Source organism: Helicoverpa armigera, chromosome 9, assembly GCF_030705265.1.
Source record: "Helicoverpa armigera isolate CAAS_96S chromosome 9, ASM3070526v1, whole genome shotgun sequence".
Classification (NCBI taxonomy): Eukaryota; Metazoa; Arthropoda; class Insecta; order Lepidoptera; family Noctuidae; genus Helicoverpa; species Helicoverpa armigera.
Window position 1 is genome coordinate 8,218,666 of NC_087128.1, and position 14,581 is coordinate 8,233,246.

At 36.1% G+C, this 14,581-nt stretch overlaps 2 protein-coding genes across 3 annotated transcripts in view; both read right to left on the reverse strand.

Moving 5' to 3' along the window:
* Nucleotides 1–4,349, reverse strand: part of Nemy (no extended memory) — a 66,891-nt gene extending 62,542 nt beyond the window's left edge. For both annotated transcript variants that reach the window (XM_021325527.3, XM_021325526.3), the window contains exon 1: nucleotides 4,211–4,349. The gene's annotated coding sequence lies outside the window, so the exon portion shown is untranslated. The remainder of the gene's footprint in view (nucleotides 1–4,210) is intronic.
* Nucleotides 4,350–8,785: 4,436 nt separating this feature from the next.
* On the reverse strand, nucleotides 8,786–14,457 carry LOC110369925 (uncharacterized). Its single transcript, XM_064036142.1, has 6 exons — nucleotides 14,192–14,457; nucleotides 13,243–13,437; nucleotides 11,468–11,682; nucleotides 9,790–11,166; nucleotides 9,506–9,708; nucleotides 8,786–9,394 (listed from the first exon to the last, which is right to left on the reverse strand). Exons 1-6 carry the CDS (start codon nucleotides 14,289–14,291, stop codon nucleotides 8,851–8,853), a joined length of 2,634 nt encoding a protein of 877 aa, XP_063892212.1. The 5' UTR covers nucleotides 14,292–14,457; the 3' UTR covers nucleotides 8,786–8,850.
* Nucleotides 14,458–14,581: the final 124 nt, after the last annotated feature.

Genomic DNA, 14,581 nt, shown 5'->3' on the forward strand with positions numbered 1-14,581 from the left:
ACCATTTATTTATGCGTACCTCTGAATTCAGAGCCGTTGGCTTCCGCTCGTTGTTTTTATAACGCAATAAAAAATACTATTCATCATTCAAAAATATTGCCCAGTATGGTCGGAGCACAAAAGAATTACTTCAGCGTAAACAAGACGGTGAATTGACAACAACAGGAAATGCCCGATGAATCTCGCAGATCTCACATTCTTTCTCTCTTACTTTACTATCCAGTTTTAGTTTCAATTCTAACCATGTGTTCTGTGACACATGGTCTATTTTTAGACTTAGGGGAAACTGGATTTACGTGTTAAAGAATCTATATAAAATCTGAAAAGAATTTATGCATAGTATAATTGTATAGTAAAGTTTTTGTCGTTACGGAACATAGCGCGAGTCCTCGCGCAGAAAACATTTTTAGGTAACTGGGGGTGGCAGAGTTTGGGGGGAGGTATGAGTGACATGCGCGAATTTAGACACGGATCGCCATTGAATTTTGCGACAACAAGTGTATGAATATTCTTCATAGTGTCATTTGCTCCAATAAATAAATTGAAATTAAATTGGTTATAACAAAGTAATTAAATATTCATGAATAAAAAATAATGCAAATAACTTAAGATTCGCTTTCGATTGGGCTCAGACCAGATTTAGCAAGCGCATCGCATGCAAATTGCCTTTAAATATCAATGAACCAGTTGTGGAATAACCTCAAGGATCCGCTGGATTCACTCCAAAACTTCGGACATCGATGCAATTTCATCAGAAACTAGCTTCTGCCAGCGGTTTCACCCGCATCCCGTGGAAACCTGTGCACGAACCCGGATAAAAGCCTATAGCCCTGTAGCCTATAGCCTTCCTCGATAAATAGGCTATCTAACACTGAAAGAATTTTTCAAATCGGACCAGTAGTTGCTGAGATTAGCGCGTTCAAACAAACAAACTCTTCAGCTTTATAATATTAGTATAGATTGCATCGAAGAGGCGAGAGACGAGTCCTCAACCGGAATACAAAACTGAGGAGAATAACAATACGTTGTCAATAAACATTTGTTACTACTTGTGATTGCCAAAGTGCGGTCGTGGACCGAGAAAGTGATACGAGACCAGCATTGTTTAACATCGCGATAGAAACTGAGACAATTATCATGTTTTCTTAGATATATCTTCGTATAAGATAACATTTGAACGCTCTCGCTGTTGTCATGGCAAGATTTTTTGCTCTAATTAAATAAGTACATAGAGATTTTAAGGTAGCGTCGTAGTAAAATAGATAAAAAATATATTACAGCTCCCGCACACTGCAAGCTTTTAGTATACCGATATGTAGTCTGATTCGGGCTCATGAAGAGGCTTGAAGATGTATGATAGGCACATGTCTATGATCAGGTATCCGGCCAACTATTGGCTGACAGTTTAGTTTGCAGTGTTCAGCGGCTCTTCATTATCTAATGAAGACTTGTGAGTCTTTAATGATGCAAGTAATACCAACCAAAGCACTTACGCACATAAAATACAAAATTAATCACCTTTCTTTATGCTGTTTCATCAATACCGATCTTAACGATAGAGGAAGTCGTCATTAGAAAGCATACGTTCGAAACAAAGTTGTCAATGTTTCCGAGTCACCGTTAAGCGGAATTAACTAACATTATACTAGTTCTTTTAAGCAGAAACTCCTTACATTCCGGATATCGGGAGCCTCAGGTCCTCAGACTTGGTGTTGTAAATAATATAAGCAAGTCTTTATGCAATTTTGTACAAGACTATGTCGATTAAATATTCATAGACCGATTACGCTAACGCAATGATAGAACGATTAATGTGGCAGTTGAGAATATATTATTAATTATTATTGTTGCAGATCTAATCCATAGAGTAGAAATGGAATCACCGAAATAGCTGATACCTAATTTATGCAATAGAGATGGCATTTATTATGTAAATGATATAGTAATCAACGCACTACAAATATATTTATTCATCTGATTCTTTTGCTAATTTGAGAAAGTGGTGACATTGAATTTATTCATATTATGTTTTAAATAATATACAGAACATTATTATTTTTTTATAATACTACTAACTAAGTTATTTAGACGTGTTATGAACTCTCCATGGTCTAACACTTACGCATGCTATAAATATCAAGTAAATAATGATGCAGTACAAAGTAATGGAACAAGTATGTAACTCCATTGCCCGTTACTGATTACCGAAGGTCCATAACAATTTCCTTGTGAACCGCAGCTTGCGTAATGTTTATAATCAGCTGATTTAAACAAAGCGAAAGTGATGCGAATATTTTAGGTAAACTAATATACCTAAACGCTGGGTCTTCAATTGGTATTATTAAAATAGAAAAGACAGAACAAATATAGCATATATATTTTTAAATTACTTCTCTCTCATACCTCCCATTGAAAACCAAAATTATTCATTAACTTCATTTAAGATCCAGGTTTTAAATAAGCTTAGAGATAGCTAGATAAACTAACGTAGGTTATCCCTTACGATTGGTACAAAATACCCTCCGTTTTGAGTATACCGAGACTAAACAATAACTAGCAGACATTTTTATATTGAAAATTATAAATGAAAAACTTATCGTTATAAGGAAAATCCGTCTAGAAAATGAATACCTGTTTTGCAAAGTCTACGGACTAAATACAGCTACATATGTATTATTATTTAAATGACCCCGTACGCGTCGATATCAGTGTAAAACGCGTAGTAATAAATCAACTTGTTTTGTTATGGCTAATTTCACCCGCACTTTGTTTTTCATTCCTCGGGAAAATATGTAACGAAGTCACACCGTCTTGTAATCTTTTTTGATATCGTAAATGCGAATATTTGTATGTCTTGTGAGTCTAGTATGTATGTCTGTCATCCGTTGAAACCACGAAAATGGCCGCATCGTTTAGTATTGACACAAGTTTTCAGGGGAAATAATTAAGCTAGTTTATGCGCGTGAAAGATTTGAAATGGTACTCTCATCATCTCCTTAAGCCAATATAGATGGGGATATTGGCTTCCAGCCTAACCGGATGCAGCTGAGTATCTAGTGCTTTATGGAGCGACTGCCTATCTGACCTCCTCGATCCAGTCCTCTAAGAAAACTCGGGGTCTAATACAAAAATAAGGAAGCGTTATAATGTAGTAATAGTTGACTACAATGACAGTTTGTATTTTCGAACCATTTACACAATATTTCGATTGAACCCTACGCGCGTCACGGTCAGCATTTTTAATTATAGACATAGGAAATCAAAAGGTCAAGTCAAGTGATGTCAAGAACGATCGTAACTTTTTTTATATTTTCTAAAAAAGAAAATATTTAAATGTTCAGGTAATACTTAATTGATTTTTCTCAAGTCAAATAAGTATTAAAATAGTGCTTTCCGCCCCAATGATATCATCTGCCTAGATTTATTGGAAGGAAATATTGTGAGATTACCTAAACCGATGAAATGATCTTAGAACGCGGAATTAGCTATGTGCATTGTGCATATGCTGCGATTCGCTGTTACCTACTTAAATGCGTAAGCAAATGACAAAATCCTAATTATTAAGATCAAAGACCTAAATTATTAAATGTAGAACCATCAAACACGGTGTGATGTATAGCCATCTAATCAGTCAGCTTACTCCTTTATCCAGTATAGCACGCAAGTTTAACCAGTTAAGTATTGTGTGCTATTCAACGTTATGTCACTGCACTGAAAGTGAAGTAATAATACTTCAAGTTGAAATCAATCAAATATAATAATTATTTCCATTAAGTTAACTTCCGCTGTAGCTAACGTTAATTTTAAAAGTCTACTCCTGGTTTGCATAATATTCAGTGTCTACTATCAAATATCAAAACAGTATCATGAAAGAGTAAGCAATATTTATCTAATAAAGATGTTAATCAAATTTTCCGGTTGTCGATTTACAAGTAGGAATCGTAAATGGGCTCGGTAGGTTTGGGTTGCACCGCGCGGGTAGGGAGGCAACATGGCGAGCGGGCGGATGCTGCGCGTACAGCCTCCGTCACGGGCGTAGTACGCCGCGAACAAAGCCGCGTCCCACCCTACTCGCTTCCTGCCTCCGTTTCAGCCTCTTCCGGTCAACTCGTCCGTAGCACAGTTTTATGTATGAAACAAGCACTCAAATGCGAATTTATATGAAGAACATTCACTTTCTAATTATAAAGTAATAGTAATATTGACGTACAGTGATAGATAGGTGTAGGTGAGAGACAGGAGCGTATGCGCGTGTGTCGTCGAGAGCGCGGTCCGCGGGCTACTGGCGGCAGCCTCCGCCGGGGCGCGGGGCGCGGGGGCGCGGGGCTGCGCGGGCCACGCTTTTCATTAAGGAGCCGAGCTACGCCGCCGTAGCAACGGTCGCCGCCCTGGCCACGGGGAAGCTCCCAGCCCTTGTCATTTATCCTCAAACCTTCAACTTGCCATGCCCGTTCTACGGAATCATTTATGCTGCACTTTTATTTGCAAACATTCATAAATACACACTTAGGACCTGTTTTTATAAAAAAAAATCTGTTTAAGGTTCTTTAAAGCCTTTGTGGCCACACTTGTAACCACAAAAGCTCAATGCAAGTTATGGACTTGAAATAAGTACCTACGTTTCATCAGCACCTCAAATTAATAATAGTATATATATTGTTGTAGTACTGAAGCAGCAATTGCACTGTTTCCTAGATAAAATTATTTCCGTACCGGGATTAAAAATATGCCTATGTTACTCAGGAATACTTTAGCTTTCCAACAGTGAAATAATTTTTCAAATCAGTTCAGTATTTTCGAAGCCTTTAGGGTACAAACAAACGTTTCTTTATAATTAGTACCTATTGATAATACAATACATTAAAATAATTTTGAGTTTTCGTTGGCATAAGCCTAAATAATTGAATACCGGGGGCATTCAAAAATGGGAAAGTACTTTTACAGAAAAAATCAACACAGAAAAACGGGGGTCTGACACAAAGACATAGAACATAGGTAGGTATAGGTACTATTTTCTCTATCGTTGATAGACCTAAAGCAGTCTCATATTACCAATCTATGACAGAATTTGAATTATATCTATGGCGCGTATTTTTTGTCAAATATAATGACATAATTTTCTTATCTTACACAACGTTTGTTATCATTATATTTTTATAAAATTATATAATTATTATCACAAATAGCATGAATAAACATGAAGGGATAGCATTTTTATTCACCATCACTAGAGAAATTCAACAATCTTTCGTAAGTCCGGTGATATTATTTACACACAATGATTATGCCAAAAACATTTTCGCAACCTATACAAGTATCCATCAAGCTTTACTGGATAAAGCGCCAGCCGAAAATATTGCAGAAATTATTTCTTCTTGTCATTTGAAATGGTTGGAAGATGTACTGGAAATAGAGCAGTTCAAAAGCAAGATTAAGGAAACCCCCCGAGACGATATTCTCAAAGCAGTGGATTTCACCATAGAATGTACCCGACAGAGATATTCAGATCTTAAGCAGTACATAACCAAGTTTAATTCCGTTATATCTTTTGAAGAAAGTCAGCTAATGCAATCTGATTTAACAATTGCAAGAGACATGAAAGAAGTTGTCGTTACTGCCCTGATTGAGAAACAACATTATATAAGCAGTCAGGTTGATGAAAACGAATACCATCTTAGAATTAATGATGAAGTAGAAGAACTTTTGCATTGGTTGGATAAACTAAACGATGATTTAGGAGCAGACTTCTGTAAAGTACTTAACTTTAATGTCCCTCTTTCCGCTAATGACCTAACTAAGACATTAAAAGACATCATTGATGAAGTAGCTGCTGATCCCTCTCCAGAAGCTCAAAAAGTAGCAGAACTAATCCATGTTAAGGGTCGCGTGTTAACTTCTGCAATTCGATTAAGCTCGATTAACGAACTAGAAATTTCAAAAATCATTGAAAAAATTAAAGGATTAGAAACACGAATAAATCGCCTAAAGGGTCAACATTCTTCTGCTTTAATGGCTTTGAAACACAAAACTACATTTTTAGAAGAACGCTTACAATCACTAGAAAATATAAAATCGGCGATGAAAAACTATGGTGATCCAGATGCACTTGAAAGTACCATTTCCAATAAAGATGATCGTATCTTCAATCATTTGCTACCACCTCGTGATCGTTGCCGTCTTGTTGAAAAACTAATACATCTTTGGAATAGTGCAATTGTTGAACATGATCATGAATCAATTATTTCTATATTGAGTGTTGCAGATTTTAAAGAAGTATTTTCTGACGAAAAAGGAATTTTTACAGTAGACAAATATGGGAGAAAAATTTACACAGGGGTAAAAGAAGGGGTTTTGTATCAATTAAATGAAAATGAAATACTAGTCCCACTAAAAGATGACGAAAAACATGTTTATTTCTATGATTCGTGCGGCAGATATTACATAAATGATAGAAGAGAAAGAATTTATAAAGATCACGATGGGGCTAGTGAATATATGTTAAGTAAGTTTGGGTATCTTGTAAAAGTTCAGGAAGAAAAAGATGGTATTGAATATTTCTACGACTGGTTGGGTCGATATTATATTACCGAAGAGGGACGTCATATATACTGTGAAGAAAATTCGACAGAAGAATATGAACACGATGGCTTAGGTAATTTAGTAAAAATTCATACTGAAACATTCCATTACGAATCGTGTCCAACCCAGCCGATGACTATGGAAGAAAATATATACCTAAAACATATGGTTGGCGAAGCGCTAAAAAAATGCATAGCTGAGGTAGTTATACACCAACCACATGATCCTGTTGCTTACCTAGCAGACAGATTGACAAAATACAGTGATAATATAAAAGCACATGAGAAACATCTTAAGGACGAGCAAGAAAGATTTGAACAGAGCCAATTAATACATGTGTCCAAAGAAAGTTCTGTAAATTGTTCTTACGCAGATTATGAGACCGTTGATGAAAACTTCAGGACCTATGAACATGAAACAGATGCCAGCTCAACAAGCTATTGAACATTCAGCTGTTGTGGTTTAATCTAAGCTTTTTAGTTAACTTTTAATTATTATATTATTGCTATCGTGTAAAGTCCTTGTAACATTCGGCTAGTAGGTGCCAACATTAATGGTACCTACATTCCGAAAGGACACGTTGTTTATCTTACAAAAACACGATAAAAGTATACCTACATACGTAAACTATGATTTTAGAGTTACTTTAAAGATGATGTTATGAATGAATCAGAAGAGTGTAATTAGATATTTTTAGATTGCTAATATCTGTTTTTTATTTAAATGTTAATTTTAAACAGGCACATATTTGGTTTATACAGGTTGTTCCGTAAAATTCCATTTCATAAAAACAATAGGTTTTTGAATGACTCCCTTAACTCCCTATTAATGTTTATTTACGTTTTTTTTTTAAACAGTGATTAGATCACTGTATGACTACCGCTACCACAAAAAATACTGATAGGAAGGCCTTATTTTGAGTTCTTAACAGGTCTAACAGCGCTTTCACACTGGCGGATTTTACGCGTTTATTATTTATTTTTATTTCGCGCGTAACAAAACCGAACAACAGACCTATAGGTAAGTACGCGCGACACATTCCAACCGGCGAAAAACTGTCGATCAATCTTAAACGTCATCTTTCTCACCTGCAGTTCTCAATTGTTTGGTCGCCCGTATCGCTCGGAAAATCTGCTAGTGTGAAAGCGCTGTAAAATTTGTATATCACATTTTTACGACATAGAGCCTAGAAAATGAAATACTTAACCTATTTGTTAGGTATGGCTAAAGCCCTAAGTGCCGGTGTGTAGCTAGGGCTACCGCTACACCTAGTTTTACCCGGCTACAGATTGATGTAACCGGCCTTACACGACTACACTTACGCTATAATGAAAACTACACCTGTTCCTAATCGAAGATAAGAGGATACAAATAAGTTTAGCCCAATAAGTCCGGTTACACGTAGGTACATAGAGCTGCAGCCACTAACCGATCAAACCTAGGTGTAGCCGCCGCACGTTGAGCTTGGGCTGTAAGGCCGCTGGCCGTAACATATCTTCATACCTCCAGAATAAATTTCCGCCCAATTCGGAGGTTTCCTACCTAGGTACATAAGAAGTACCTATGTGTCTATGTAAGATGTATGTAAGTTCCCAGCGGGGCCCAGCAGGGCCAAGGCCTGCCGGGGCTGCGGGTTGTTCGAAAGAGATACCGCGGCCCTGGCACATAAAAGGCCTATGACGGAACACGACGGTTTTTAGTCAGTAAGAGTCTGACACTCCCTCACCGCTGCTAACCCACAGCGGGAGGGGTCATTGATGATTTTTGACGTCGTTAAAAAAAAAACAGATGTATGTAAGTTACCTAGGTACACTTTCAAGAAAATTACTGAATGGATTAGGTACTAGTAGCCTGATAACAATAGTAGTAGTTGCTGAAGTGTTACTTTTAAAAGTGGATTTACACCTTGATAGACAAAATACATAATATTATCTATGCAATGTAATGATTTATTGATGGTATCGTCATCATCATCTGCCTACCCATTTCCCAAAGACCGTGTGTGCGGTTGGCAGTCGCAGGCCAGCAAGAATTCAAAACGTACTTTTACGCTTTAACAATAAAATTGTAGAAACGACACAGAGAGGGAAAATTAGAGGTTGCATATCATACAGAATTCCTATCCGATCCGATATGTGAAGTAATTATCTCAATACTCAGGTATAGAACTGGCTAGTTAGGAAGGAAAAATAATCAAAAACCCAGCTAAGATAAAACATCAGTTTTATTATCAAAATAACATCGACTTTATATCTTACCTAAGATAACATTTTACTTATTCTTCTTAAATTTCTTTCCAGCTCCTTGGGCATTTGCCGGCGCTTTTTCTTTATTGGGATTTATTTGACCTATTTGCTTCTTCTTCTTATTGAGTTTGCCTTTTAATTTCTGAGCAGCGGCCACTGCAACTTGTTCAGTGATTTTATCTTCATTTTTGCTTATAGCTTGTGGAGTCTCTTTAGCTTGTTTTGGAGGAGTTGCACCTTGTTTGTTTTTATTCTTCTTTTTCTTCTTATTCGGACTTTGATTTGTGTGTACTGCATCAGATTTACTTTGTGGTGGTTTAGGACTGCTCTTGTTATTATCCACCTTTTGAGGTGTATTTACTGCTTGTTTGCTTTTCTTGTTTTGATTTTGTGTAACATTTGGTTTCACAGATTTTTCTGGGCCATTGCTGTTAGGAGCCGGTACATTATTAGAGTTCTCAGTGTTCTGCTTCTTCTTTTTGTTTTTACGGTTTTTCTTTTTCTTTTGGTTATTATTTTCAGTGGGCTGAGGATTGACTTGGTTCGTTACTTGTTGAGTGCTTGCAGGTCTGTAAAGGAAAGACAACACTATTAATATATTGTATGAAGAAAGAATATGGAGTAATATATTGACTTCCTTAGATACGGCAATATAAATTTTGTAAATGATGTAAACTTACTTTGGTTGCGCACTGGGCTTGCTTTTCTTCTTTTGTGGCTGAGCATTATCTGAGGGGGCTGATCTTTTAACTGGCGACTGTTTCTTCTTTTGTGTTTGTTTCTCTTCTTTTTCATCTTCAGACTGAACATCTCCATTTTCTGTTGCTTCTTCATTTGTTTTCGGCTCAATTTCTTCATCATCTTCGTCTTTGAATGGTTCAGGCTGCAATTAGTAAAAATTTTATATTAGTGTCTAACTTACATCAATATGTTTTATATTATGTTTATGTGAAGCTATACTTACAATAACATTCGAAAACTTCTTGAACTTGGCGACATAAAAACCATCCATATTATGTGTGTGAGGGTAAAACCTTCTGGTCAGTTTCAATGAAGGATGGAACCTGTGGTGTCTGTACTTAACAAATCCTTCAGTGCCAAAGTCAAGTCCTGTGGGCACTAACTTTACATTTCTACGCTTCAGAGCATAGTTCACTACCCATTCATTCTCTTCAGGCAGAATAGAACATGTTGAGTAAACAATGTAGCCACCAGTACTTGACTTTGCACTGCAACAGTCAATGGCAGCAAGAAGAAGCTGTCTCTGTATGTTAAAACACCTCTGAATATCTTTCTGATCTTTAGTAGTCTTCACGCTAGGATCTTTAGCTATGACCCCTGTCCCAGTACAAGGAGCATCCAATAACACTCTATCAAAGCCCTTCATGACGTCAGGGAACTCTCTTCCATCATGGTTACAGATAACTGCATTCACCACACCTAACCTGTGGAAGTTGCCGACAATAGCTTTTGTTCTCTCTTTGTTAGCATCATTAGCGAATAGTGTTCCCGTATTCTTCATGATGGCTGCGATATGCGACGCCTTGCCACCTGGTGCTGCACACATGTCCAATATCCTCTCATTCTCTTGTGGGGCTAGAGCCATTACTGGCAGGTAGCTGGAGGCACCTTGTAAAATGTAATGACCAGCTAAATATTCGGGAGTGGCACCAATTGGAACAGTGGAACTGTACACTACAAGACCTACTTTACTCCACTTGCCAACAGGGTCTAGATTCACTCCTCTGTTGATGAGAGCCTGAGCTAAATCTCGCCTCCTAGTTTTAAGACTGTTAGTTCTTATAGTAACAGGACGCGCAACCTCACTAGCCTCCAAAAATTCAACTAGTTCTTGTACAGGGAAAATTTGCATTAGTACTTCCATAAGAAATTCATTGTAACTGTAATATGTGCAAAGATCCTTCAGAAGCAGATCAGTGTATTCACAGCGGGACCTGTTTTCTTCTTTCAAACGATTAAAATCACCTAAGACCGTTACAACATCTTTGATTCTTTGATGAACATCCTGTAGACTTGCTGGATTTTGTAGTTCTTCTTCAGATGGGAATGCAAAGACATCTTGTTTAGCGATATTTAGTTGCATTTCCTCATCAGCTAGCTTTTTGTCAACTTTTTGTTTCTTCTTTAATTTCAAATTTGCTTTTTCTATGGGCAACATGTCGTCATCATCATCTTCATCATCATCACTGTCTTTATCTGCTGCACTGGAGTCGGAGTCATATTCTAATTTACCACCACTGGCTGCACCCTCATCTTCTGATGTCACATCACCATTTTCATCATTATCTGAATCTTTGAATAAATCATCCAAAGTTCCAACCTAAAAATAATTATTAAATATTAATCTTAATCACATCCTGTTGAAATTAATATTGCTGATAGTCACATAAATTTTAAAACCCTAAAACGATAAGGCCATGTCGGCAAAAGTAGGCTTAGTGAAAACAAAATGTTTTTTAAATGTATGTGTAAAGATCTGTGATATTTTTTGTAGCCCACTAGGATCTGGGCACCAAGCAAGCCAATCGCCTGTGCAGACACGACCGTAATTAATTTATTAACTAATGTGTTATATCAAGATCAATCTCATTGTTGCTTTTAAGAAGAATAAAAATACAAACCTTATACTTTTCTTTTCCAGCTTTCTTCTTTCCTGCAGGTTCATCGTCCGAATCGTCTTCAACTTCAGACTCCTGATCATCATCATCATCATCACTATCATCTTCATGTCCACTGTCATCATCTTCCTCAGACTCTGTTTCTTCCTTAGCTGCTTTGCCTTTCTGTTTCTTCTTCTGTTTAGGTTTCAACCATTCTTTATTGTCATCAGTGTAACCTACAAGACAGAAAAAACTTTTTGATCAATGATTTTTATACAGTTTTTTGTAAGTGTATGTAAAAATTCTAACAATACATTTAATTCTACATAGAACATTCAAAATAGTTTTTCATCATTCGGGAAGAACCAGCTTTTCTAATGATCAATACTATAGTTCGGCCGTTCAGAGAATGCGTTCCTGACACATCGCGATTGAACTGACGACGTAACTTTGTAATGGCGTTGCAGTTACGATAAAAAATTTTTGCTGATTGTTTACCGTTTTAACAATTGATGAAATAAATTTAAAACAACATTATTATATCAATAATCAATGAATGTTATAATTTTGGTCCAAACTGAGTGTCAAATAACTTGGTAAACAATATTTTTCTAAATCTCTACTGCGCAATTACAAGGTTATGTCAGCGGTTTATATTTTGTAGTGCTGTGCTAAAAATAACAGGCAAGTATCGTGATCTGTTCTTATACAGTTATAATATAAAATAATACGTTTTGTTTTTCTTTTTAAGAATTGGAAAATAATGGACTATAAGATTTAATTATAACTTTTATGAAATATAAAAATAAAACTATGACCAAACCGCATTTTTATACTTAGATTAAAAATGTTAACCCCAAATGGCGTTATGGGCCGCCATTTTGTGACGCTAAAACAGTCGTCTGTTGTCGTTTCGTGCGCATAGACCACGTTTTTCAAGTGTTTTCGATCTGTTTTTATTTGATTACCCGGCTTTCGTTTAACCGAGATATCAGGATTGATTCTGTTATTGATAATAATATAATTATACATGTAGGGGAAGATGATGATGAAGACACCACCTCCTCAAGCGAATCGGAGTCTGATTAATATTCTGTACGCACATTCAATTCAATGTACTTACTTTATTGCATAGAAATTGTAACTTTGTAACAAAGAATAAATTTTATTATATGAATATTACCTTTTTTTGGTTTCCACTTAAATAACTAAAATAAAAATTTAAATGATTCCGCCAATTTAAAACGAAAATAATCTTAAAATAATTCGGCGGTTCATTTTGGAGGAACGGTAACGAACTCAGTGTTATGTTGTGCCCATCACTAGTCGTGACTAACTGATAGGTGTCAGGAACGCATTCTCTGAACGGCCGAACTATAACACAGAACTGCCAGCAGACTATGTAACTACTATGTACCTAATCTTACACTTACACCATTTAACTTTAATGGTAACCAAACCATAACTAAGCAGTACATGCCACCCATTGGTCAAATTGAAATTATGACAACTGAAATTGGTTTAGTTATCGTCATAGTTACATGGTGCAACTTATCATAAATTAATCCTAATCCTACATATTATTAAGAGGAAAACTTTGTTTGTTTGGTTGTCATGGATAAACTCAAAAACTACTGGACCGATTTTAAATATTCTTTCACCATTAGAAAGCTATATTATCTGCGAGTAACATCTATATTTTATCACGGTGCGGGCAGTAGTTCCCATGGGATGTGGGTGAAACCGCAGGAAAACGGCTAGTAATTTAATATATTTAATCAGAATTAGTTGTTTACCCTGTGCAGTTTCTTCATCTGAACTGTTCTCCTCTTCGTCAGCGACTGTAACCTCAGTTTGTTTTGCAACATTCTTCTTTGCTTGTTTTAGTGCTTTCCTCTTTTCTGCTATTTCTGCCTTCTTCTTTGCTCTCTTTGCTGCTCTTTGCTTCTGTCTATGAGTAAGCTTCTTTTCAACTGTATCATCATCTTTTACTGCAATTTGTAAAAGCGAAAGAGTTTTTAACTAGATTAGTATGTAATACCACTTTCTATTTGGTCCAGAAAAAAATTATCAAGAAATGCTAGGACCACAGCTGAGTCAATTTTATGAAGCAATATGTTGCAAGTTGCAACTTAGTAACATAAGGTAACTTTTGTGTATTCTATACATTTTCAAATATACTTATTTAGACTTATTTATAGATAAGTTGTTGCTGTTTGATATTTATGAATAATATTTGTTTATGTTGGATTAAAAAAGTAACTTTGGATATACCTTGTTAACCACTAGTGAAAGGTTTGTTGATACAAAGCAGAAAGAATCCGCAAGTTCAAGCTTTATGCTACATAAACATACATACAATGCTTGGTATGAATAATCTAAGAAAGAAACATTTTTGGGTATATTAACCAATCAATATAACTCTAGACTGAAAGGTGGTTGAATTTACAAAATAATTAGTAGGGCTTGTAGAAGATTTTCATGGATTCCACAAGTGCTGGTAATTTAATTTATTATGAGATACACTGGGTATATCAAAATTATTTTTGCGTAGATAACATTGTAAAGTAAATAATATTGTAGAGCATAAAGCATGGTCAGTGGGGATCGTTGAACGTTTATGATGATTATTTATGATAAAAAATGTGATTTCTATCAAACAACGTCCACTACGGTCAGTGGGTCGTCTTGGACGTTCATCCGTTGAAAACTGACGTTTAGTACCATTATTATGGATTTACTTACACAGTTCCTTCTTGAACACTGGATCAGGTTGCTTTCGAGCTTTTCTGCCGGGTCCTTTTTTCACCTTCTTAGTTTCATCAAATTTTGCTTTGCGACCCATGATAAATTAATCTACGACACAAATATTTACTGCTTGACTATTCAATTAGCCTGTTTACACAAAACTATTAATACTATGACTATTTAGCAGTAAAATGTAAGCATGCTCAACATTAATGTATCCACACGTGTTCATGAAACTAAGGTTGACAACGCTAATTTTGACAGACTATGAACATCTGTGACATGACAGTTGACATATTCGTGACAGCAACACCAAGAATTTTGCAGCAGTAATTCTAGTTCACCAACCGAACCGAACATGAATGGGAAAAGGCTAGGTACTAGCTA

What these genes read in the sequence shown, in the direction of transcription:
- LOC110369925 (XM_064036142.1), bottom strand. Translation starts at nt 14,291, where the DNA reads ATGGGTCGCAAAGCAAAATTTGATGAAACTAAGAAGGTGAAAAAAGGA. An exon ending in CTGGAAAAGAAAAGTATAAG is followed by an intron (nt 11,167 to 11,467) that starts GTTTGTATTTTT and finishes AATTATTTTTAG; the next exon opens with GTTGGAACTTTGGATGATTT. An exon ending in AGAAGTTTTCGAATGTTATT is followed by an intron (nt 9,709 to 9,789) that starts GTAAGTATAGCT and finishes TACTAATTGCAG; the next exon opens with CCTGAACCATTCAAAGACGA.